A 27,643-nucleotide genomic window follows, 5' to 3' on the forward strand; every position below is an offset into this window, starting at 1 on the left:
ACACAGGCAGACATGGAATGAACTGGATCGTGGTGTAATTGCAGGCATGTGGCTTCGCTCCACGCACTGTGTACGTCTGCGATTGGGAAAGGATGGGGAGCTGAGCAGACGCTTTGCATGTCACTGCGGTCTTGATTGAGTGGTGTCGGAGAAAGGCAGACAAAACAGCAATTTCCTCCACACATATAAATCAAACTTGTTTCAACTTTATGGATTACGGCTCCGCTTACACAGACTGCGCACACAGCTTTTACTGCTTCATGAGAATGAGTTATGTGCCATCATGACACGTTTATCGAAAACATTTTTGAGTGGGTGGGACTCAGGTTTGTTGAGTTTATCATGGTGGTTATTATTGCTGCCTGGGTGATAACAGAAAGATGGGCATATAATCACCACTGAACTGTTCAGACGTGCAAACTGAAATGTAACCTACAGTAAATAACACCAACCACCCGCGTCTTCTCACACTTTACCTCTGCCCGGGAAGTTATCTTTCAATTTGGCGTTTAGATTAGTCTGTTCCTGTTTGCCATTGCTTAAATCAACACCATAGAAACTGAACGTTTCTGGTAATCACAGGCACACATTAAATTTGGCCCGCCTAAGAGTTGTTTCCCAGATGTAATACATATTCATGCTGACCTCTTTCAAGCTCACAACGATTGATGGCATGTCCACAAGGCTAACTAGTTGCCATCTATTCAACACATGATCTCTACTATCTTATATATGGCGGTATGGGGCTAAACTCCTCATCTGCGGCCCATTAGCACATTTTCACTTTGGCCCTTGGAAGCAAAAAGTTTGGGCACATTTCACTCATCATTCATGTATTATTTGTCCACTGCTTTATGGGGTAGCGAATGTAAAAGTTCAGTCACACTTTTCTAGCAGATATATTTATCACATTTAGCTCACTTTTCTCACATTTAACTCACTTCTGTCACATTTAACACACTTTTCTCTCATTTAGCTAATTTTCATCACATTTGAGTTTATATTTAATGTTGACTCCAAATATTATATCTAAATGTTAAATCTTAAATCTTAAATCTGAATATAAACGTAAATCTAAACCTAACCTAACCAAACCTAAATCTTAAATCTAAATGTTAAATCTAAAACTAAATGCTGAATCTAAATCTAAATGTTAAATCTAAACCTAAATTGTAAATCTAAATCCTAAATATAAATGTGAGCACTAAATGTTAAATCTAAACCTAAATGTTACATCTAAATCTTAAATCTATCCTAAATCTTAAACGGTAATCTTAAATCTAAATGTGAATGCTAAATGTTAAATCTAGACGTAAATGTTTAATATAAATCTAAATCTTAAATCTAAATGTGAGCGTTACATCTCTCGCCAAGTGTAAAAATAAATATTTATAGAATGCCAATTTTCCACCAATCCGAGGCTTTTTTAGCCGCAAAGCCAAGCCCACATATCTGCTTCTCAGTGCACAATACTCCTACATCTTTCTTGCTGCTGAAGAAAAAAACATGACAGATGATTGACAAATAATGCCAATAAAGTTGCCTATTTTTAAAAAAAATGTTAGCTCCAAACATGTGAGTGTGTTGCATGGTGTACTGCATAAAGTGTACTGCATGGTGTACTGCACTTGGGCGGAAGGCAAATGGCCACCTTATCGTTGTGTTTTTACAATTTAGCTCACAATTAAGTGATCGCGTTGTTTGCAGGAAATGAATGTGACACATTCATGAAGTAGCACAGCGAAGTGATGAAAGACACTTAGAAATAGAAATAGGTGTATTCATGCAGACTGCATATACCTCAATGTAAGAATCAATTCCATTCATTGTCAAACGTGGAAAGCAATCAGCTGTTTGAGTGCAACACACAATGCATACACAATGCACACTCACACATTTGGAGCTAACATGTTTCCTTCTTCCGCAGTATGAAAAGATGTAGGAGTGTCGTGTACTGAGAGGCAGAGATGTGGTCGCGGCTTTGCGGCTGAGAAGTCTTGGACTGGTGTAAAATTGACATTCTATAAATGTTCATCTTTACATTTGGGATTTAGCGATTTAGCGCTCACATTTAGATTTAGATTTACATTTTACATTTAAGCGCTCATATTTATATTTAAAATTTAGATTTAAGATTTAGATTCAAGATTTAAGATTTGTATTTAAGATTTAGATTTTAGATTTAGGATTTAGATTTAAGATTTAAATTTAGATATAGCATTTAGATTTAACCTTAATAATTAGATTTAACATTCAGGTTCAAACTTAACATTTAGATTTAGTTTTAAAATTTAGATTTAACGTTAACATTTAAATTTAAGATTTAGATTTACATTTTACATGTACACTACCGTTCAAAAGTTTGGGATCACCCAAACAATTTTGTGGAATAGCCTTCATTTCTAAGAACAAGAATAGACTGTCGAGTTTCAGATGAAAGTTCTCTTTTTCTGGCCATTTTGAGCGTTTAATTGACCCCACAAATGTGATGCTCCAGAAACTCAATCTGCTCAAAGGAAGGTCAGTTTTGTAGCTTCTGTAACGAGCTAAACTGTTTTCAGATGTGTGAACATGATTGCACAAGGGTTTTCTAATCATCAATTAGCCTTCTGAGCCAATGAGCAAACACATTGTACCATTAGAACACTGGAGTAATAGTTGCTGGAAATGGGCCTCTATACACCTATGTAGATATTGCACCAAAAACCAGACATTTGCAGCTAGAATAGTCATTTACCACATTAGCAATGTATAGAGTGTATTTCTTTAAAGTTAAGACTAGTTTAAAGTTATCTTCATTGAAAAGTACAGTGCTTTTCCTTCAAAAATAAGGACATTTCAATGTGACCCCAAACTTTTGAACGGTAGTGTATATTTATATTTCATATTTAGTTTGAAATTTAACATTTACATTTAGATTTTACATTTATATTTATATTTAACAATTAGGTTTAGATTCAACATTTTTTGGATTAAGATTTAGATTCAAGCCTTTGATATATGATTTAGGTTTAGAAATAACATTTAGATTTAAGATTTAGATTTAAGATTTAGGTTTAGATTTAACATTTAGGTATAATATGTAGAGTGAACATTTAATTTGAACTTAAATGTGATTAAAATTAGCTAAATGTGAGAACAGTGTCTTAAATGTGAGAGCTATATCTGCTGAAAAATTGTGACTGAACTTTTACATACAGCACTCCATACTGCTTATCCTAGTTGCCAGTCAATCACAGGCCAAATGACTCAAATAAAGACTCTTTAAAGATCATTTGTCCCTAAATATTATCTACATTCGTTGTGATAACTTGAATAAAACTTGCTTTTTGTATGCAAGATTTTTTACAGTACATTTTACATCACTTCCCTTTTCTACATTTTGTAATGTGCCAACTTGAACATAACTATTCAGAGCTTATGCTCAATACTTTGTTGACGTACCTTTGGCAGTGATTCCAGGCTCCCTCAAGTCTGCGCTGTATATCCTCCTGTGAACCAGCATCCTCTGCAGTGGACATTTGTGTTTTGCAAAGTAGACCTATTTTTTCTGAAATCTGTAACTGACTAATGTAATACCAAAAACAAATGTCCACTGCAGAGGATGCTGGTTCTCAGGAGAATAGGGGAAGGTCATTAAAACAGGGACAGTTATATTCCTAAGGGAACACAATTGGTAAATAAGAGAAATTGGCTGACCAGTGGGTGAGCAGCCACCCATTGATTTGACAGCTGACAAAACATTGGCAGAGTTGGCTTTAATAGCTTGTTTGAATGATCTCTATTGTCCAAAGACTATAAAAATGGGACCCATTACCTCCCTGCTTGGCACTCAGCATCAAGGGTTGGAATTGGGGGTTAAATCACCAAAATGATTCCCGGGCGCGGCGCCGCTGCTGCCCACTGCTCCCCAAGGGGATGGGTCAAATGCAGAGGACAAATTTCACCACACCTAGTGTGTGTGTGACAATCATTGGTTCTTTAACTTTAACTTTAACTCTTTGGATTTACCTCTGCAAGATAAACACTTCTTCTCTATCCCACAGGAGGGAGCCGTTTGCTATTGATGTTTACCTGTCTCAGCATCAGCATCGCGATTAGCCAAGGTTTTTCGCATGAGACCAAACATCCAGCATCACTTGTCTCATCTCATTAACTTAACTTGTTTGGGCTAATTGGCAAGTTTCTGCAGCCACTGTAAGAGGCAACGGCTCCTGGGCTGCTTTAAGTGTGGCCCGTCCAATCTGGTTAATTAGAGGTGTGAGGGAAGCCTGGTACTCAGCCGTCCCATGTCCACAAAGTCGGAGATCCGCAATGATCCAGGTAATAGAGCTGGAAGCAGCATGGCACCCACTAACGCCCTGTAATGCAATACCCACTTCTAAGGCTTGTGCTCGCCAGCTCCCATTGGACAACCCAGTAGTCAACAACACCATAATACCTAATGAAGAAGCCTGACACATTAACTTTTAGAGCGGAGCCTTACCTTGCCAAAACTCTCTCTGGCTTTACGGCTAATTCTCTCATAAGTAATTGTGACCATGTGTAGGCACAAATAAAAATCCTGTGAATTTATAGTTTGTTATAAAAGCCCTGCTTCTTGTTGCCTTGCTCTTCTAGACTGTCCTTTTATGGTGCCACTAATGCCTTTGTACTTCCACTGCCCCTTGATATTTTTGATGATATCTCCCATGTGTTCTTTGGTGAAATAGAGGAAGTGTTTTCTCTGGTTGAAGTTGACGTAATTTTGACAATGGATTTCCATGCATACTGTATATGCATGTGTGTGCGTATGTTCCCAGCTGTTTGTGTGACAGTGATGGGTCATGGTAATTGTGGTAGACAATGTCTGCTTGTTTCAAACTTGGGTGCTCTCTCTTATGCATTATCTGTCATTCTCCACTCCCACCGAGTGAAAATATATTCATTCTTTCCACCCATGCTTGTTAGTTATTGATTACTCTGGAAAAACCTTTGGCTTTCCAGCTGAGGTATTCAGCAGTGGGTCCACGATCCCTAGGAGATCCGCAGAGGTGCGGCAGGGGGGGTCGTATTTTTTCAGTTAATTTGAAATACACAAGCAAGTAACAAAAATAACAAAAATAGTTTTCTATCATTTTAGGAATATAGCTAGAGTTCGACCAATAGTCTCTCAGGGCAACACGGAGACGCTAATGCATGCTTTTATTACGAGTCATACTGTAATGCCCTGCTTTCTGGTCTTCCTAAAAATGTTATTGCCCATTTACAATAACTCCTAAATTCAGCTGCATGACGATGACCAGAAGGCGGGCCCACATTATACCAGCTTTAAGATCTCTGCGCATGCTCCCTGTGTGTCTAAGGATCCATTCCTCAAAAGTTGGCATCTTTCCACGTTTATAGCTACCGTCAATGGAACAGCTTCCCGGAGGACCTCAGTGCTGCAGAGAGCGTTGTATTTAAGTTCAATTTATTTATCATATATTTACTATGTGTATATATGCATATATATATATATATATTTTTTTTTGTAATCTTCATAATATGTTTTTTATTTGTATTTTATCCTTTATTCCTACTCGTGGTTCTTACTATTTTACGTGTGCGTGTTTGTGTGTGTGCGTGTACGTGTGCGTGTGTGTGTGTGTGTGTGTGTGTGTGTGTGTGTTCCTGTGCGTGTGTGTGAGATTGATGATGGGGATGTATGTCATCGGGGTATTGTTTGTAAGTCTGTATAGCACTTTGTGTTGTATTTCCGTATGAAAAAAAATAATTAATTGATTGAAGTATTAACCTGTGATTAATCTTGAGTAATCCAAATTCAAAAGTGTGATTAATATAATTAAAAGATAAAAATTTGACAGAACTTTTTTTATATTCATCCGACAATTTCTCCTTACATGTATATGTCTTTAAATACACATTACTGTAAAATTGATACAACACATTGTAGTGTGGTTGGCAGTGGCATGACCACCCTACTCACTCTTACTTGCAAGTTTAAAATGAAAACATGAAGAATTACAGTATATTATTATATTTAATTTAGCATTTCAGATAGCTAGCGATTAGCAAATAGCGGCACTAGATGCCAAATAGCAATGAGTGCCAGGCGGTTAGTTGCCAACTAGCAATTAGCAGTGCTATACTGTATTATTTGAATATCTTATACTGCATAAACACAAGGTATACCTTTAAAACTTGTTTGATTCAAAACACAATATATACAATATAAATAAATGGAGGGTTCCCCATTTGTATGGAACATGCATTTGTTGGATGAGCAGCACAACTGAGCCCAAAAATGTGATGTACTGAGGTGTTATCAGTAGCAATGAAGAAAGAAAACATTGGCAGTGTAAATATTTTAATAAGTGGTTGGTTCCAGAATGACAAGGTCGCCAAGCCCTATTCTGATTAGTAATTGCAAGTGACTACAGCTGGTGGTTTCTCCTTGGCAGCATAAAATACTCAACTGGATGGACCAATGCTCAGATCGATGGAAAAGTCCAGGGAGCTGAGTAAATTTCTAAGGCCTGGGACATTCAGTAACTAATTTCCAGATTGGTGTTTAACAGAGACTACCTCTAATGTATGGGAGTAGAAAACATAGACATTCACTTTGGATGACTTTCATCGAGTCCTGGTTGTGGAGTGAAATGCCATCCCACAGCAGTGTTTACCCAACATGAGAAGCAGGTGCCAAGTGTGTTGAGGCTGTGTATGTTGTATGATTGCCCATCGTTTTTGTTTTTATCTTGTTACTGGTATGATTTCAATCCACCAAATAGTGGTAAATTGTTAAGACCACCAAATCGCTAACCAAAAACTATTTTTATGATTTACGATTTGTTATTCAATACTAATAAAGTGTCATAATCCTAGAAATTTGAAGAAATATGACCACAAAAATGTAAGCCTGAGATTTCTTTCAGCTTAATAATACAAAGGAATTTATTTTTTTTCTCTCCAGATAATCAAGCTGCTGGATGGGAAACGTTCACAAGCTGTCGGCATCCTCATATCAAGCCTGCATCTGGAAATGAAGGACATTCAGCAAGGTGAATTAACATTTCCTGGTATCAGCATGTCTACAGACATTTTTAATACCTCTCAAGCAAGGGGCTCATATTTAGATGCCGTGTTCTAAATCAATAAACTGACTTTACAGTGTTTCCATCTGCCAATAAATTGGGAAGGGCTCTTGATGAAATGCAGATGAAGTATTTTTAGGGAGCTCGCCATCGGAAAGTAATTTCCTACATTTTTGACAGCTTCTAATTTGTAACTAGAGAGCCATTTTAGTATTTGTTTCCCTTTCAAGTGGAATGTGGATGATTTTTCCAGTTTCCATGATGGGAAAGAAAATGCCTCGATTTGTCAAGAAGTGAGACAGCACCACTGGCATGGAAGCAGACGTCCCCGTTTAGCTAAAATCCTTTCTGCACTGTTTATAATTAAAAGGCCGTCTGCCTCATTTGAAAAATTGCACCGTTGGACCGCAAACTCGACGTGCATGTAAACACATAACATACTGCGTTCAGGACTTCACGTTAGATGGGCCCGGAAACAGTCCTCTCCTGGGATTGCGTTGACAAGAGCTTGCCGCCTGCTAGTTTGAGCATGAGGCCGACATATCGGTTTATTGTAGCTAGTGACGGTTTCAACAATCCTAATGGGACTGACACCCCACTATTGATGTAAAAAAAAACATTCGAAGGTTAGCAGTTGCAAGTAAAACCAGGTTGGTCTTTCTGTCAGATGGTATTCTCTATATCCACTGTCTTATCACTGTGCTCAAAAGGAGAACTCACCCTTTACTTGTCCATTATTGGGAGTCGAAGGTAAGATGGGCAAAATGGTAATGACAATAAAGGGCCTTAAGTACGCGCAGGCCAGGGATATTCAACTAAATTGTTTTGGGGGCCACATTTCCAGAAAGCCAAAGACCAGAGACCAGACTTTTCCCTACACCATCAGTCACATTGTGTATATTACGGAGAACCAGCTTCCTTTACAGTGGACATTTGATTTTAGTCTATGTATTTATTCAGAGTTACGGGGGGTCCCAAAATCCTTCTGCAAAAAAATCTAGTCAATGATTATCCCTCTAGTATTGTTAAGAATCAGAGGTGGGACCAAGTCATTGCTTTGCAAGTCACAAGTAAGTCTCAAGTCTTTGCCCTCAAGTCTCGAGTCAAGTCCCGAGTCAAGACAGGCAAGTCCCGAGTCAAGTCCAAAGTCAAGACTAGAAAGTCTCAAGTCAAGTCCCAAGTCCTGCATTTTGAGTTTCGAGTCCTATCAAGTCCTTTTAACCACAGACTAATATTTTTACACAGATTGTGTATGCTTTTAAAACGCTGTATTTATTTATTAAAACAAGTGCATTTAAAATTGCAGGGAAAAAAAAATAGTGCTGACATTGCAATTCATAATAGCACTATTAACCAGTCATTTTAATAGTTTAAACCATTTTAAACATTTAACTCATTCCTTTACAGAATAAACACATTTGCAAAAACAAACATTAACATACTATTGGTTGTATTTTATGAAAATAACATTACCACAAAGTTGAGAAGGAGCAAAGATCTTCAATATTTGTATGTGAGAATCACAAAGAAATCTTCTGGGGGAGGATGACCCCCCTACAGGGGTTTGCTTTACAAACTTTCAGCCCCACCTAAAACAAAATTCACCAGCCGCCACTGATTATGATGCATTCTCATTTTAGGCAAAGTATAAGACAATACTTTCTTAACAGTATAATTGTAACCAGGAATAAGTCTTCAAGTAACAATATTCAAATACTAACGTTGTTGGGTAAGACATAATTTGGTTTTATTCTGAATCCAGTGAAACAGATTGGTGGTTTTAGCTGATATAAAGACTTTCAGGTGTTTATATATGTTTAAGTATTTGGCAGACGCTTTTATCCAAAGCGACATACATAAAAAATAGATATAAACAATCACTGTAAACATTATAATTTAAGGGAAGAATGTAATAAAAAATATCAATACAAAGTGTCAAGACAGAATAAACTCTCTGTTGCTGCAGCAACAGAGTTACAGTCTATAGATATATAGATATCTAATGTATTCATACATTGTTTATGTAGGATATACGCATGTATATATAATCTAATCATATTGTTTCTTCAACTTAAAAATAGCTGACCGTTTTTTCCCCCCTTCTCTGGGATTATATTCCCAGTTTTGATCTCGGACGTCTGGTCACTTATAGCATATAAGAATATCATATTACTGTTAAGCAAACTATGAATAATAAAAACGCCAAAACATGTGTCCGTTATCATAGCTACACGTATGACAAAAAAAACGCGTGAAAATCAGTGGTATTCAGTGAGGTAAGATGAATTAAATGCTCTGACAGTTCATTGCTCCTGACAAATGAATTGCACTGAGTGGAGCGGATCACCACTCCAAGATGGCGGCCCCGCGTCTCGTCTGCGCCTGTAGGCAGTAGCGCTCCATGCTGCGTACCCTTATAAGATGTCTATGGTTATAACGTTAGCAGTGAGTTTACAGCCTCACTGATTTAACTACACAGCAAATAAAAGTCATGTTACTTAGCCAATAAACGTTATCTTACATTCAAAACTTACCCTTCTTTGTGCAACTTCAAATGTCGAACGAAGTTGGAAGTTGTTGCGTCTCCGTCTGTAATATTCGAACTGCGTGATTTGCATACAGCAATTCGTTTTTTGTTGACCAAGTCGTAGTTTTTATACCCGAACGAAACCAACTTTGGCATAATTGTTTCTCACTGCCGCATTGTTTGACAACTCATGTTCGGTGGTTGTCCTGCAATTGGATTGGATGAGAGCTGTGTGATGAAAACAACGTAGATCTAATTTGATTGGCTGTTGTACTGACAGCACACACGCTGACAAGCAGCACACCCGCTTATAGACACAGACGTATAAAATGAAAGATACGGAGCGCTCCCAAATAACTTTTTAAGGTTTGGGTTTTGGGGAAAGTAGCAAGTCATGTCAAGTCAAAAGGCTCAAGTCCAAGTGAAGTCACAAGTCATTGATGTTAAAGTCTAAGTCGAGTTGCAAGTCTCTTTACATTTTGTCAAGTCGAGTCTAAAGTCATCAAATTCATGACTCGAGTCTGACTCGAGTCCAAGTCATGTGACTCGAGTCCACACCTCTGTTAAGAATATAACAATACTATTGTTAAGAATATAAAATGTGAGTCTCTCACAAGTTTTTTTAACTGAGCTCGTGGGCCACCAGTTGTATAGCCCATATGATAAAAAAAGAGAGGAACAAAAATGAAACTTTGAAAAAACACTACTAATATGACTAAAGAAGTTGAATAAATGCTGCATCTGAAGTAAACAAGCCCCAGCACCACCTTAGTTACATAAATCACATTACGTTAAAAATGTGTAACTGCCAAAAATGAGAGGACTTAAAGGGGTGCCTTGAGAAACGCCTCAGTTGTGTAAATCACAAGGTTAAAATGTAAATGTAAGAATCTGCCAATGTGTTTACAATCGTCCAAGTTTGTCTATACAACAGAACCACTCTAGTTTTCTTAGGAATTTTTTGTCTCCTAAGTTTTGAACTCGTGGGCTAGTATAATGTCATTCCCGATTCAAATTTGGCCCGCGGGCCACCATTTGAAAGGACTTGTGTAATGATTCTTGTCCTTGAACTTGCCTGTTTGGGATATCTAATGTAATTAGAGTCTTAAGGTAGGTATGTAAAGCGGTAGTTAAGAAAAGATAGTGAGAGTGGCTAAACGGAATGACTAGGATACCAAAAGGGCCACCATGGTTCAAGGGCAGTAGGAGGTTCTCCCCCATGTAACACCCAACTCTAAAAACACAAGCACACATGTTCACACACATGCACCTCCATACCAGCCGATGAGTGAAAAGTGGAAGGAGAGGGTGTGAGGCGGTTGGCAGGCAAGCTTTGATCTGTTGCCGTGGAGCGATATCCGGCTCCCCTCGGATAAGAACGCGGCCCTGCACACTGAAGCAAGCCCCCCTTTGGTGTGTGATTGACGGCTGCATGGCCTAGAAACTGAATAATCCACTCTAATAAGATGTAGGAAATGGACCTCCAGCGTTCCCTCTGATCCAGACACGGGGAGCACATTGACAGCTTCTCTGCAAGAGCAACAGCTGGGAAACATAATGCAAAGTATTACCTTGTTTGGGGGAAGCAGTCCTGGATTGAAAAGAGGTCTGTGTAGTGTTAATGCAGAATAATTTTTTATCAAAATTTATGATTCCCTCCCACCAGTGGTGTTTTTATAATGAAAAAAACACATTGCATTAGTAGCAGGAAAATCACCAAACTCTGGAATTTGACTTCAACTTGCAGGATCATAAAAAGTACAGACAATAGTAATGCATCATTTGTGATGCGCTATAAAACTTCACTACTGAAAGGAAATGTTATTATTGAAACTTTATTTATACCCAGAGATTTAAAGTGATGTATTCTGGCTGGACAAAAAAGTGTCAAAAAACTATAAGGCATCGTGCTAGAATTGTCACGGTGATTTACGTTTTCAAAATGCATCACAGCCTTTGACCATTGCTTTCACTGCAACAATCCTGGCACAAACAAACACTCAGCATTTTCTGAAAAGTAGTGATTTATGTCATAGGCCTACATGAGCACACTACACCGTTGTTGTACCTGATAAAAAATGTTTTAAAAGATCAAACTTAAAGTCTCTAAGATGCTTTGTGTTTTGCAGCTCAAGGCTATTATTTTTATCAGAAGAAGGGGCAAAATTGTTTTGTTCCCCATCACAGAGCTAAAACTTCTGGCCTCCACTGGCAATCAAGAGTCAAATGTGGCATGCGTAGTACGCAGTACCTGTGAGAGGTAGAAATGTGCTGGAGGGCATGCAGACTTACAGAAAAGTAATGACAAAGAAGCTAGCTAGCTGTTAGGTGTTAGCTTACCTGATGAATCCATTGCAGTGAAATGTTCTTGTCAACTCTTCTTATCATTTCTGTTGTGGTAAAACAACACCTATGTGTTACTTAAGTCAAAAGGAGGAAAATGGGCTCAAATTCCACACCATTGTTTTTACATTTGTACACTGTTTAAACAGTCACCTGATACAGCCACTGCTTCCGTTCTTCCCGAGCCCTACCTGTTAAAGGGGAACTGCACTTTTTGGGGATTTTGCCTATCGTTTACAATCATTATGAGAGACAAGAAGACAATAGGTTGTTTTTTTTGCAGTCTAACATGTAAAAATCGTCTCTTTCTAGTTGGCTAGTGTAGTGGATTGTCCGAAGCTTAAGCAGGCAACAAAAGTAGTTTAGTACAACAAATTTATTTACCCATTATCAGAAGTGCAGGTTGAATTGAGTTGGCCGTGCAGACAAACCACAAGTTACTCCGGAGCCAACAAGACACACACAAGCCAAAATCACTCCCGAGTTCCGGTCTTCTGCCATTTTTTATATGTCTGTTGTGCGTCATCGTTCCTTATCGAGTGCGTCAATGTCTTGTTTTGCTTTTCCTATCTGTTCCATAACAACTCCAATCCTTTAGACAGTCAACACATTCTATAGACAGGTTGGCACGACTTAATATTCACTTTTGTCCCACAACTGGTCCATTCAATGGCACAAAAATACAAGAGTATTGAAATTGAGCGGACATTCTTAAAAGACAAGAAATATAGGTCAAAAGGTCAGAAATTCTACTACACTAGCAATGCAGCTGATGGGAGCAATCAAATATACCTCTAAATCACTTTAAAAATGCATTCAAAAACTGCCAACAATACTTCATTTATGTTACGTTACCTGTATAATAACCAAGTTGTAGCAACATTGTTATTGTAAGAGTGAAGACAGAGGAACTCTTTCCAGCAGAATAACACATCAGCATGCTTCGGTATCAGCCGTAAAAGCTAGCTAAGACAAGGGATAAGATAGCTTCTACATCAGCACTCGAATTTCGCTTGAGTTTGTAATGCTCAACACAATGCGATAGGACACCAAACTGTACCGACTGAAAAACATGAACAATCATAATACAGTATCTGTAAAGTATTAACCCGTTCGAAATAAATGTTATGTTTTGTTCGTACACAGCTAGCTCGACAGCGTATGTACCGTAGTTGTAATAACACGCATGATGTGCTCCGTGAATCATGATCAATATTAAAATGACTCACTCAATGGACAGTTGTGCCTTAGATCCAGCTGGCCAGAGACGAGTCTTACGGTTTATTTTGGTTAAGCAATCAATTTATGTTGAAAAAGCTTGGTTCCAAGTTCCACATTTACAGCGTCAGTCACGCCAACCTCACTCTCTCGGCTTCCGCCTGCTCCATCAGTTCACCCTTTTCTTTGTGCTCGCTTCTAGAAGCAGTGGTTAATCCTCAGTATATTATTCAGCTTTCAAAAGATAAGGTTGTGAATCCTCATTTTTCCAAAAATGTTAATCTTTGTTGTCTGTTACCAAGTCTGCCATGATATGAAAACACTCACATTTGTCTCCGGAAGTCGGAAGTGCGCTGCTATGGAAACTGAAATAAATGCGCTGAGGAAATCAGTTCCGGCAATGCTTAAATCGACAAAAATACGGTAAATATTGTACATATTACATATTGTTAAGAACATGTCTGTTACTACGTTATATAAACACTTGCATTGAGTACATAAAACGTTGATGGAGGGTTTTGAAGTTGTTTAAAGGGCTTTGAAGGCTACAACAGTGACTCCAATTAGTCGCATCTTCCAAGCATTTTTTATCATCCATAAAATCCCATTTAAAAAAAGACATGTGTTCTTGTCTCTCATAATGATTGTGAACAATAGGCAAAATTCCCCTAAAAAAGTGCAGTTCCCCATTAAGGTGTACCACCATATGCTTTGCAGTGGGCACAGCCGCACTGTTAAACTCGTATGCATCAAACTCCTCGCAACATTTACTAACAGGTGTGCAGGTTGTATGTTTAATGTGGTTTTGGGGAAGCACTGATTACATTTGTTGTGAAATCGCTGACTTTCAATTTTCAAACACTGTTGGTAGTAGCGTGTGTTGCCAGATGGGAAATTACAAATAATCGTACCAAAAGCTTACAAAGATTGTATTTTGAGGAAAAGTGTCACACATACTTAATTCGACATTGCCCAGGACCATCTGCTACAGTAAAACATAAACTACAGGCAGTGTGCAGTACAGTACCTCAACTCACGAGCTCAATTGGTTTTGTGATAGAGACTTTAGCTCACACACTTGTAAATCCAAATCTCTCACCAAATAGGGAAAACGTCAAAAATTGGGTAAATTCCAAACGGCTTGTTTGGAGGAAGTATGAAGGAAGGCAATATTGTTTTATAAATATATACCCAATGCCTCCATGGGTTGATTTCAAATTTACAGGATTCATGCAACTATCAGATACATAAAAACAGGTACTAACAGGTAAAAAAGTTGGTTTTGCATAACCGGTCGCCTTTCATTTTAAAACACTCTTAAGTTGAGGTACTGTACCACTCATAGGCGGCAATCGGCATTGTCGGACAATGCCGAGCACCCACGTGGGATTGATGGCCAATTCTTTCTCACCACCAAGCAAAAACCGCGCATGCTCAGAAAAGTAGCGTCAGATTTACCGCCCGTCTGAGCACCCACTGGCAGAAATGTAGATCGGCATCTATGGTACCACTGTTTCGCTTACAATCCAGTTTTTTCCTTTAGATCAGGGGTCCCCAAACTTTTTGACTCGGGGGCCGGGTTAAAACAATTTGGCCGGGGGCCGGGCTGTGTATATATATATATATATATATATATATATATATATATATATATATATATATATATATATATACAGTATATTAGATATATATATATATATATATATATATATATATATATATATATATATATATATATATATATATATATATATATATATATACAGTATATATTAGATAAGATATATATATATATATATATATATATATATATATATATATATATATATATATATATATATATATATATATATATATATATATGTATATATATATATGTATATATATATATTATATGTATATATATATGTATATATATATGTATATATATATATTATATATATATATATATATATATATATTAGATATATATAGCGCACTTTCCGCGTGCACGATGATGTCCCGTTATCGATGAGAAAATGCATTTTTAGACAATATGATTTGCCTGAGCGGCTAGGAGACACCGTGAGTAGCAAGCGGTACAAAATGGATAAGAAAAGACAGAAAAAAATCATATATATATATATATATATATATATATATATATTTTTTTTTTTTTTTTTTTTTTTTTATTTTTTTTTTAATACTTGGGAATTACCGCGGGCCTTATTTTGGACGCCCACGGGCCGTAGTTTGGGGACCCCTGCTTTAGATAAACTTACAGCACTGTTGAAAAAAGCTGCCACTGGCAAAACAGCGCCCCCACTTGGCTGTAAAAGATACACACTTCCTGTCAATGAGAAAGGACGCAAAAGAGAAAGGCTCCGCTCTTGCTAACGGAGTTTTTTGTTAAATCTGAAGATTTTGACCACTGATTTGCGATCACAGCCACAGGAGAGTACCCTGGCATCTTCAATCTGATTTTGGTCAGTTGAGAGGCCCTGATACGCTGAAAGAAGGCGAGTTGGGAGAGCCGTTAGACTCAAGCCAAAGGCGCCTTGCCGCAGTTCAAAGCGGTTTCCTAGCAACCAAAAGCTACGGCGAGTTTACAGCTGTTTTAAAGTGATCCCGACGTCGCAGAGTGATATAAGTTGACAGGCTGACACCTCAAATTGATCTCTGAACGGCGCAAGATACGAAATTGTTGGAAAAAACAAGTTAAAGTGCCGCAAGTCGCTAAAGAAGCAACTGCCGTTAAGACACAAGCAAGAGGCATTGACGTCAGTGACTGCCGCGATGCGAAAAGGTAAAGGAAAGATTGAAATCCCGAAACCTTCGGGGTCAGCTGTTACAGAACACAACTGGGAACAAGATTTGAGGTTGGACACAGGACATGATGGGAATCAAGAAGTGATACTACAAATACTTGAAGAAATGAAAGAAGAAATGAAAGAAATGAAAAAAGAAATGAAAGAAGTAATGAAAGAAATGAAAAAAGAAATGAAAGAAATGAAAAAAGAAATGAAAGAAGAAATGAAAGAATTGAAAGAATATCTGAGAAAAGTAACAACAGAACACCAACAAGATGTGAAAAGTCTGCAGGAAAATATAGAAAATCTGCAATCTCAGAACAACAGAAGAAATAATGAAGCCACTGAAATGGGCAAACGAATGAAGACCCTTCAAGAAGACAACAACATGCTGAGGAATATCATAGATGAAATGGATCAGGACAAACGAATGAATGATATCATCGTGACAGGGCACCGAATTAAACCAAGATCCTATGCGAAAGCTGTGCATAATGAAGGTGAACCAGATGAAATGGATATGATCTCAGCAGAACAGCAAGTGGTCAACTTTCTGCAATCAAAGGAAATTGAAATTGACATTAATACCATCGAAACATGCATCCCACTGAACGGAAGAAACAACAACGCCACTCCAGTCGTGCTCATGAAACTCGTAAACAGAAAATCTAAAATGACATTGCTGAGACAGGGAAAGAAGCTGAAGGGAACAAATGTGTACATGAATGAGCTTCTCACAAAACGCAATGCTGGAATCGCCAAGAAAGCACGTGACTTGAGAAAGCAGGGAAAAATCCAGGGAACTTGGAGCGCCAACTGTAAAATCTACATCAAGCTGAATGGAGGTCCAGAAGCAAGAGTAATTGTTGTCCATGACATCAAGGACCTGGACAATTTTTAAAGTTTACACAGCTACCAAAACAACGATGATAATGGACTCTGACAGAAAACAAGCACCTAAATTCAGCATCGACACTACTATGTTCCAAGGGACGACTAAACAAGAGGACCTACATTCAGGATTGCATCCACCTACACTTATTAAAATTATTGAAACAACATCAAAGATTGTTGAACAAGAAAATATGGAACTAAAAAATTTCTGCAACAAAGATTACAAAAACCAGGATTTGGAAAATGATATAGATCCAGATACAAATTTTTTCTCCCACATCAGTAATAATTGTTTTTATTATACATATGATCAATATAATAGCAACATTACATGCGATAACAAATTGTCAATTATTCATTTTAATAGCAGAAGCTTGTATGCAAACTACAACAACATTAGGAACTTTTTGGAACACATCAACGAACCATTCAAAGTGATTGCTGTCACAGAAACATGGATTGATGATAAAAAAAGGAATAGATTTTGATCTGGAGGGATATAAATGATAATTGGGTTATACTTGTATAGCGCTTTTCTACCTTCAAGGTACTCAAAGCGCTTTGACAGTATTTCCACATTTACCCATTCACACACACATTCACACACTGATGGCGGGAGCTGCCATGCAAGGCGCAAACCAGCAGCCATCAGAGGCAAAGGGTGAAGTGTCTTGCCCAAGGACACAACGGACGTGACTAGGAAGGTAGAAGGTGGGAATTGAACCCCAGTAACCAGCAACACTCCGATTGCTGGCACAGCCACTCTACCAACTTCGCCATGCCGTCCCTTATGAACTCAACTACATCAACAGAATCAACAAAAATGGAGGAGGAGTAGCTGTGTACGTGATGAAGAACCTGAACTACAAAGTGGTAAAAAACATGTCATTTGCTATAGATAATATCTTAGAATGTATAACCATTGAAATATGTCAGGAAAAAAGCAAAAACATTTTCATCAGTTGTATATATAGATCACCTAAGTCAAGTATAGAAACATTTGAAGAATGGATCAAGGCTACTTACATGGATAATGGTCAAAGAATAATGTTCTTATGTGGTGACTTTAATATTGACTTATTGAACCCTAACAAGCAAAAGTCTATCGCACTTCATTGATACAATGTACAGCATCAGTTTATATCCAAAAATCACAAAGCCAAGTAGAATCACAGCACACTGTGCCACGCTTATTGATAATATTTTTACCAATGAGTTTGACAATAACACTACAAGTGGTCTACTTATAACCGACGTTAGTGATCATCTGCTAGTTTTTACAATATATGATGGACACTACAAGAAGAACATGGAAGACAAAAGGACATTTTGAAGACTGTGCACAGAGAAGAGGATGACTGCTTTCAAAATTGAGCTACAAAAGCAAGATTGGGACAATGTGTACAATGAAAAAGAGGTTGATGAAGCATATGAACATTTCTTAAACAAGTTCATAATACTTTATGACAAACATTGTCCATGGATACAACTTAGTAATAAACAGAGAAAGAATAATCAAACATGGATGACAAAAGGATTAAAAAATGCTTGTAAGAAGAAGAATACACTATATAGAGAATTTATAGCACAAAGAACTATAGAGGCAGAAATTAAGTACAAAAAGTATAAAAACAAGTTAACAGATATACTACGATCATGTAGAAAAGAATATTACAGTGAATTATTGGACAGGAACAAAAATAATATGAGAGCAACATGGGGCATCCTCAATAGCATTATTAAAAATGGCACAAAGAGGGACTACCCTCAATACTTTTTAGACGGAAATAAAAACAATGACAACATAAAGGAAGTAGTTGAAAGCTTCAATAATTATTTTGTAAATATTGGACCAAAATTGGAAGAAAGGATTCCAGACCCAGTTCCAATTGAGGACTATAATGATACCATAGAGTGAAATCCCAACTCCATGTTCCTCAGTAATGTGACACAGGAGGAAATAGTTACAATCGTGAAAAAATGTAAATCTAAGACTTCAACTGATTGTAATGGAATTGATATGGAAACGATAAAAAAGGTTATAGAAGAGATCTCAGGACCATTAATGTATATTAGTAATCTATCATTTCAAACAGGTACATTCCCAAACAAAATGAAAATAGCTAAAGTTGCACCAATTTATAAGACTGGAGATAAACATCAATTTACAAATTATAGACCTGTTTCTTTACTTCCACAATTTTCTAAAATCATTGAAAAACTGTTCAATAACAGATTAGAAAGTTTCATAAATAAAAATAGAATACTTGAAGAGAACCAATATGGATACAGAGCTAATGTCTCAACTTCAATGGCTTTAATTGAAATTACAGAAGAAATTACCAATGCAATAGACAGTAAAAAATGTGCAGCAGCAGTTTTTATGGATCTAACTAAAGCATTTGACACAATTAATCACAATATTTTAATCAAAAAACTAGAACGAGATGGCATCAGACGGTTAGTCTTAAACTGGATAAGAAGTTATCTAACGAACAGGAAACAATACGTGAAGCTAGGCGAACACATGTCTACAACGCTAAATATATCCTGTGGTGTACCTCAGGGATCAATATTAGGACCTAAATTATTCAATCTCTATATAAATGACATTTGTAAAGTTACAAAAGATTTAAAGTTAGTATTATTTGCGGATGATACAACAGCGTTTTGTTCAGGAGAGAACACACAGGAGATAATACAAATAATAAAAGAAGAAATTAACAAATTAAAAAGATGGTTTGACAAAAACAGACTATCGTTGAATCTTAGTAAAACTAAAATAATGCTATTTGGTAATAGTAGAAGAGAAAGTCAAACACAAATACAAATAGACGAAATAGAAATTGAAAGAGTAAATGAAACCAAATTTCTAGGTATAATGATTGATGATAAATTGAACTGGAAATCTCACGTAAAAAATATACAACATAAAGTAGCAAGAAACACGTCAATAATGAATAAAGTAAAACATGTTCTAGACAAAAAATCACTTCATATTCTATACTGCTCACTAGTGTTACCATATCTGAGCTACTGTGTAGAAATATGTGGAAATAATTACAAAAGTACACTTCATTCATTAACGGTGTTACAAAAAAGATCAGTTAGAATAATACATAATGTTGGATATAGAGAACATACAAATCCTTTATTTATTGAATCAAAGATACTGAAATTCCACGACATAGTGAATTTGCAAACAGCTAAAATTATGCACAAAGCAAACTATAACCTGCTACCCAAGAATATACAACAATTCTTCTCAACAAAAGAGGAGAAATATAATCTTAGAGAAAAATGTAATTTAAAACATTTGTACGCACATACAACACTTAAGACCTTCAGTATATCAGTATGTGGAATTAAATTATGGAATGGATTAAGCAAAGCAATCAAACAATGTACTAATATGATCCACTTCAAGAAACTCTTCAAACTTAAAGTGTTTACAAAGTACAAAGAAGAAGAACCATGACAAACATTCTCAATGTATTTCATCCATCCATTCATTCATTCTTAAAGTAATCTTACTTATCTCATCATATGAAATATGACTTTCTTCACCAATTATTATTATTAAATTCTTACTATTATTTATTTATTTATTTTTATTGTGATTCTTTCTTTCTTTCTTTTAGTTTATTTCGAACATGAACACATTTACATCATAATACATCACACAATTTCATATCATTTCATTTACATCATGCCCGAAAAGGAGTAGGAAGAAGCAAAGCTTATTTAATCCTACCCCTTTCCCACTTCAAAGCATTTACAATTATATAAAATCATTTACTGACCTTTTTATATAATAAAATAACATCTATGAATTAGTATATACAACAGTTTGTAATATGTAATTAATTAATTCAGTCATTATTAACATACTGAGATGAAGAATATTTTCAATAAGGTTGGAAGTTTTTCTCATAATTCTTCTTCTTTGTACTTTGTAAGCACTATTAATTTAAACAACCTCTTAAACTGGATCATGTCAGTACAATTTTTAACTTCTTTACTTAATCCATTCCATAATTTAATTCCACATACTGTTATGCTAAAAGTTTTAAGTGTTGTACGTGCATATAAATGTTTAAAATTATTTTTTCCTCTAAGGTTATATTTCTCCTCTTTAGTTGAGAAGAAATGTTGTACATTCTTTGGTAGCAGGTTATAGTTTGCTTTGTACATCATTTTAGCTGTTTGCGATTTTACCAAATCACCAAAGTTTAATATTTTTGACTTAATAAATAAAGGGTTTGTATGTTCTCTATATCCAACATTATGTATTATTCTAACTGATCTTTTTTGTAACATGGTTAACGAATGTAGCGCACATTTGTAGTTATTTCCCCATATTTCTGCACAATAACTCAGATATGGTAACACTAGTGAGCAGTAGAGAATATGAAGTGATTTTTGGCCCAGGACGTGTTTTGTTTTATTCATTATTGAAATGTTTTTTGCTACCTTATGTTGTATGTTTTGTATATGAGATTTCCAGTTCATTTTATCATCTATTAATACTCCCAAAAATCTGGTTTCTTTTACCCTTTCGATGTCTACTCCGTCTATTTGTATTTGCGTATGATGCTCTTTCCTACTATTGCCAAATAGCATTATTTTAGTTTTACTGAGATTCAAAGATAGTCTGTTTTTGTCAAACCATCTTTTTAATTTGTTCATTTCTTCTGTTATTATTTGTATTATCTTCTGTGTGTTCTCTCCTGAACAGAAAGCAGTTGTATCATCTGCAAATAAAACTAACTTTAAGTCCTTTGTAACTTTACAAATGTCGTTTATATAAAGATTAAACAATTTTGGTCCCAGTATTGATCCCTGCGGCACACCACAGGATATATCTAGCCGTGTTGACATATTTTCACTCATCTTCACATATTACTTCCTGTTGGTTAAATAGCTTCTTACCCAGTTCAATGCCAAACCTCTGATGCCATATCGTTCTAATTTTTGTATTAAAATATCATGATTAATTGTATCAAATGCTTTTAAGTCCATGAATACTGCTGCCGCACATTCTTTACCATCTATTGCATTGGTAATTTCCTCTGTTATTTTAATTAATGGTATTGATGTTGAGATATTTGCTCGAAATCCATATTGGTTCTCCACGAGCGTCCCACTTTTGTTAATAAATAAATCTAATCGACTATTGAATAATTTTTCCATGATTTTGGAGAATTGTGGAAGTAATGAAATTGGTCTGTAGTTAGTAAACTGGTGTATGTCTCCATTCTTATAGATTGGTACGACTTTTGCAATTTTCATTTTGTCTGGGAATTTTCCGGTTAAAAATGATACATTGGTGATATATGTCAGAGGTTCTGAAATGTCTTCTATAACCTTTTTTATCGTTACCATATCTATTCCATGACAGTCAGTTGAAGTCTTGTATTTACAATTTTTTACAATTTTGATTATTTCTTCTTTTGTTACACTTTTAAGAAACATGGAATTGGGATTTCTGTCTATGAGCTCACTCAAGTCCTCAACTGACCCATCATCTGCATTTGGAATTCTTTGATCCAGATTTGTTCCGATATTAACAAAATAATCATTGAAACGTTCAGCTATTTGGTTCATATTGTCATTTTTTGTATGTCCATCTAGAAAGTACTGGGGGTAATCTTTCTTAGCACCATTTTTAATGATGCTATTTAGGATGCCCCATGTTGCTCTCATGTTGTTTTTGTTCTTGTTTAATAATTGACTGTAGTATTCCTTCTTACATGTTCGTAGTATACCAATTAGCTTGTTTTTATATTTCTTATACTTATTTTCTGCCTCTATAGATCTTTGTGTTATAAATATTCGATACAATGTGTTTTTTTTGTGACAAGCATTTTTCAGTCCTTTTGTCATCCACGGTTGGTTGTTTTTCTTTTGGTTCTTACTACGTTCTTTCCATGGGCAATGTTTATCATAAAGTGTTAGAAAGGTGTTGACAAAATTCCCATATGCATCATCTACATCAGGGGTGTCAAAGTCAAATGGACGGAGGGCCAAATAAAAAATTTAGCTACAAGCCGAGGGCCGGACTGTTCGAATGTTCATTGAAAAATTTTTAAATGACGCATATAGTCTAGTGAACCTAATTGAACCTACTGAAAACCTAACAAATATATTCCAATATGATCAGATAAATAAAGCAATATTTTCTTATGGCTCTGTCAGTAATCTTTAATTTTCAACAGACACAAAAGACAAATTTCCTTTATATAAAAATCCCCATAACATGAACATTAAATGAAAGAAACCGGTATTCAAGGCACCATCAGTAGCCTATATTTTCTATTTTAGCAAAAGTGGGCTAAATTTACTTCAAAGAAAAAAACAATAATAGCAATTTTCTATCATCCACTCAACTGAAATATTTTTAAAATATAATTAAATTGAAATACAATAAAATAAAGTGCAAAAATCTATAAATCAAAAACAACACTTTGTTTAAGGAGAAGTAACATGCAGTGAAAACAAATATTAAACTTTAACTTTTAAACTTGAATTGAGTAAAAACTCTAAATATGTGATTGCACAGTAATGTTCACATTAAACCCCCCTCCTCCCTCCGTGGGAGGGAGGCGAGTTGGGTGCCCGAAACCCCCCGCTGGTTTCGGCCCGCCCCTTGGCGCGCGTGGCACGGCGGGCTCCGCGACCCAACGGCTGGCCCTCGTGGCTTGACGGCGGGCGCGTCCCGACGGGCCGCGCGTAGGGGTCAAACGCAGAAGTCTCAGGGCCTCGTGGTGAGGGGGTGGCCTGCGGGTTTCGGCCCGCTTGACCCCCCCGCTCCGCTTGGCGCGCGCGGCACATGACGGGTTCCGCCACCGACGCTCGGGCTGCAGCCCGACGGTGGTGCGGGCCCGGCGGTGACGCGCGGTTTGGGGAAACAAAGCAGAAGTCTCAGGGCCTCGGGGCCGGGTTTCGGCCCGCCCCCTTGGCGCGCGTGGCACGGCGGGCTCCGCGACTGACGGCCGGGCTGCAGCCCTTCGGCCGGCAGGCGCGTCCCGGCGGGCCGCTCGCCCCCTTTCGGAACCTTGGACCGGCATCCGCTTGGTGCGTGTAAAAGATCTGCGGTCTAAAAAAAAAAAAAAAAAAAAAAAAAAAAAAAAAGAAGATCTGCGGTCTGCGGGCCGGTTCTAATAATAAATCAAGATCATCCCAAGGGCCGTAAAAAACCTTCTCGCGGGCCGGATATGGCCCGCGGGCCTTGACTCTGACATATGTGATCTACATCATCTTCATTATATACATTGTCCCAACTTTGTTTCCTCAGATCCTTCTTGAAGAAAATCATTCCTTCCTCTGTACATAGTCTTTGAAATGTCTTTTTGTCAATGTTCTTCTTCCTGTAGTTCCCATCATAAATAGTAAAGACTGGCAGATGGTCGCTGATGTCGGTTGTTAACAGTCCACTTGTTATATTATTATCAAAGACATTAGTGAATATATTGTCAATAAGTGTAGCACTGTGACTTGCAATTCTGGTTGGCCTTGTGATTTGAGGATACAAACTCATACTATACATTGTATCTGTGAAATCATTAATGGACTTTTGCTTGTTGGGGTTCAAGAGATCAATGTTGAAGTCTCCACATAAAAAGAGTACTTTTTGACTGATTCCATTGAAAGTTCCCTTAATCCAGTCTTCAAATCCTTCAATACTTGAGTTGGGTGCCCTATATATACAACTGATCAATACATTTCTATTTCTTTCATGACATATCTCAATGGTTATACACTCTAAAACATTGTCAATAGCCAGTGACATGTCTTTTACCACCTTGTAATGGAAGTCCTTCATCACATATACAGCAACTCCGCCTCCATTCTTATTTACTCTATTAATATAATTGAGTTCATATCCTTCTAGTCCAAAGTCCATTCCTTTTTTTGGATCCATCCATGTCTCTGATACAGCGATAATTTTGAAAGGTTATTTAAATTGTTCCAAAAATAATTTCATATTGTTAAAATTGGCATACAAGCTTCTGCAGTTAATAGGAATAATTGACAGTTTGTTATTGGAATTAATGTTGGTGTTGTACTGTACTTCTGTATAATATAAACAATTATTGTCCATGTGAGAAAAAAAATGTATGTCTGGATCTATAGCACTGTCCAATTCCGTCCTGTTATAGTCGGTGCTGGAAAAGGTTATAAATTCTCTGTTTGATTGATTATTGTTTGTTTGTGTCATGGTTGTGTTTCATTTTTTTATCGTTATTGATATTTATCCAGCTCTGCTATTTTCCTTATGACTATTACTCTTGCTTCCTCTGGTGTTCCATTTAGTTTAATAAATATTTTATAGTTTGCTGTCCATGTTTGTTGTATTTTTCCTTGTTTTCTTAAGCTACGTGCTTTTCTGGCTATGTCTGCGTTTTTCTTTGTTAAATGTTCATTTATGTACACGTCTGTTCCTTTCAGCTTCCTCCCTTGTTTTAGTAATGCGGTTTTATGTTTCCTATTGACAAATCTCATTATTATTACTGGTGCCGAATTATCTTTCTTCTTATGGAGTGGGTGGCAAGCTTCCACATTTGCCATGTCCATGAATATGCCTTTTGACTCCATGAATGTTGCCACTTGCCTCTCTGTGGAGATCTCCAAACTCCCGGGCTCTTCTCCACCATTGGCGGTCACCGCCCGAGCATATGAACGGGGCTTAATATTAAGCCCGGTCAGAATAACGTCATTTATTCTTGTGTATTGTTCCAGTTCATCCACTCGGTCTGTTAACTGTTCTATTTGTAAAGTTTTTGCATCATTCTCGACTCGTAGAATTTTTACCTCCTCCACCAGCTGCATAATTGTCTGTTGGTACTGCTTAATGGCTGATACCTCTGCTGTTAAAAATTCAAGTGATCGCCTTATCTCCTCACCTTCATCAGGAGAGAGCACCTTCTTTGGCCCCATGTTGATTTTGGCTGTCGCGGGTGTTTACCGCCTTCAGCCAAGGCTGTCCCCGGTCCCGTCGTCGCGAGGTGGTCTCGCTTCTGCTAGCTGCTACTAGCCGCTAGCCGGGCCTCTCCCTTGCCGCTCTGCTGCTGTCACACGCCGCCGCGCGAAAGCTGTCGCTCTCGCCGCCGTGAGGTGGTGGTCCCACTGTTGCTGGCTGCTAGCCGGGCCTCTCCCTCGCCGCCCCGCTGCCGTCACTCGCCGCCGCCGTCACCTGCCGGTCCCGTCGTCGCGAGGTGGTCCCGCTTCTGCTAGCCGGGCCTCTCCCTCGCCGCTCTGCTGCTATCACACGCCGCCGCAAGAAAGCTGTCGATCTCGCCGCCGTGAGGTGGTGGGGTGGTGGTCCCACTGCTGCTGGCTGCTAGCCGGGCCTCTACCTCGCCGCCCCGCTGCCGTCACTCGCCGCCGCCGTCACCTACCGGTCCCGTCGTCGCGAGGTGGTCTTGCTTCTGCTAGCCAGGCCTCTCCCTCGCCACCGACGTCTTCCGCAGGGTCCCTTCGCCGCTCCTGCCGGCTAGCCTCCTCTCTGTCTTCACTTCAGATAACACGCCGTCACTCCAAACTCAAAGTCTTTTTTTTATTTTTTCTATTAATATGGTCGTAAATGTGAATTTCTCCGGAAAGCCACGCTGCTTAGTCCGCCATCTTGGACCATCCGCATCCGCTTCCACACTCCGCCCAAAGGTCAAGGGTCACCGGACATGCCGGCATGACCTCTGGGACCAGGCTCGCCTTGAACTCCAAGTCCACCTTTGGCCCCTGGACTACCAGGTAATCCAGTTGCGTCTTCTGAGTCCACACAGGAGCTGTCTTCCTTCCTCTTAGCATGTCTTACCTATGGAGTTTATGGTGAATAAATTGAGAACAGGAAGTGAATAAAAAAGTTTCAGCAACTGTTATGTAAAGAAAAGGGGTAGGATTAAATAAGCTCTGCTTCTTCCTACTCCTTTTCGAACATGTTGAAAAGAGAAACTGGAAATTGTGATGTATCATGTTGTATGCTTGCATGTTCGAAATAAACTCAAACTCTAACTCTAACTCTAACTCAGTGCTAGTTGTATTCTGTTTTTGTTTGCTAATATGACCCGAGAGGCAAAACGGTATAAAATGGATGGATTGATGGATTGATCTATATATTGACAGGTGAAATTATCCTACGTTACAGGGTTTTTGGAATTGTTAATGATACAGATGGTGAAATTATTGTACAAATACAATAATTATCGTGCATCTGGCAATGCTGGTAATAGCCCTGGAGCCATCCCTGTTGCCCCTCTTTCTCTACTACAGGACATAAAGTTGTGAGGCCTCTCAGGCACACAGAATGCATCACTCTCCCTTTCAGCGATGTTGTCTACATTTGCACTAAACACACGTGCAGTGCGTAGTGTAGATAAAAACGGAACAAAACATGAGGAAGTTTTTAACCGTATCTTCTATTTGTAATAATTAGGGTACATAATTTAGGTGTGTTTAATTGTAGGCATTCTAAAGGTGCAGCATCACTCAAGCATTATAATTTTACTGTACCCCATTAAAAGTAGTGTTCTCTCATATAGTTTGCTAATATTGAACAGAACCCAACATTTAACAAAACAACAGTTCAAGTTTCCATTACGAGTCAGGAAAAACAAGTTAGCTCCATGTTGATGCACTGGCAAATGTTAAAAGGCAAAACACTTCAGCCAAGATCTTATCCATTTATTAGACACAGTGTTTATAATTAATACTACGTTTACTTTTCAGCTGTTCTTACTGTGGATAACTCAGTGGTGGATTTGGAAACCATTGAGGCTTTATATGAAAATGTAAGT

At 37.6% G+C, this 27,643-nt stretch overlaps 1 protein-coding gene across 2 annotated transcripts in view; it reads left to right on the plus strand.

The window, feature by feature from the left end:
- LOC133646606 (formin-like) overlaps positions 1 to 27,643 on the plus strand; it is a 164,052-nt gene that overhangs the window by 65,818 nt on the left and 70,591 nt on the right. For both annotated transcript variants that reach the window (XM_062042146.1, XM_062042148.1), the window contains 2 exons: positions 6,956 to 7,043; positions 27,576 to 27,637. In XM_062042146.1, coding sequence (XP_061898130.1) covers positions 6,956 to 7,043; positions 27,576 to 27,637 — 150 coding nt within the window. The remainder of the gene's footprint in view (positions 1 to 6,955; positions 7,044 to 27,575; positions 27,638 to 27,643) is intronic.

The sequence above is a fragment of the Entelurus aequoreus genome, linkage group LG03, assembly GCF_033978785.1.
Source record: "Entelurus aequoreus isolate RoL-2023_Sb linkage group LG03, RoL_Eaeq_v1.1, whole genome shotgun sequence".
In the NCBI taxonomy this organism is placed as follows: Eukaryota; Metazoa; Chordata; class Actinopteri; order Syngnathiformes; family Syngnathidae; genus Entelurus; species Entelurus aequoreus.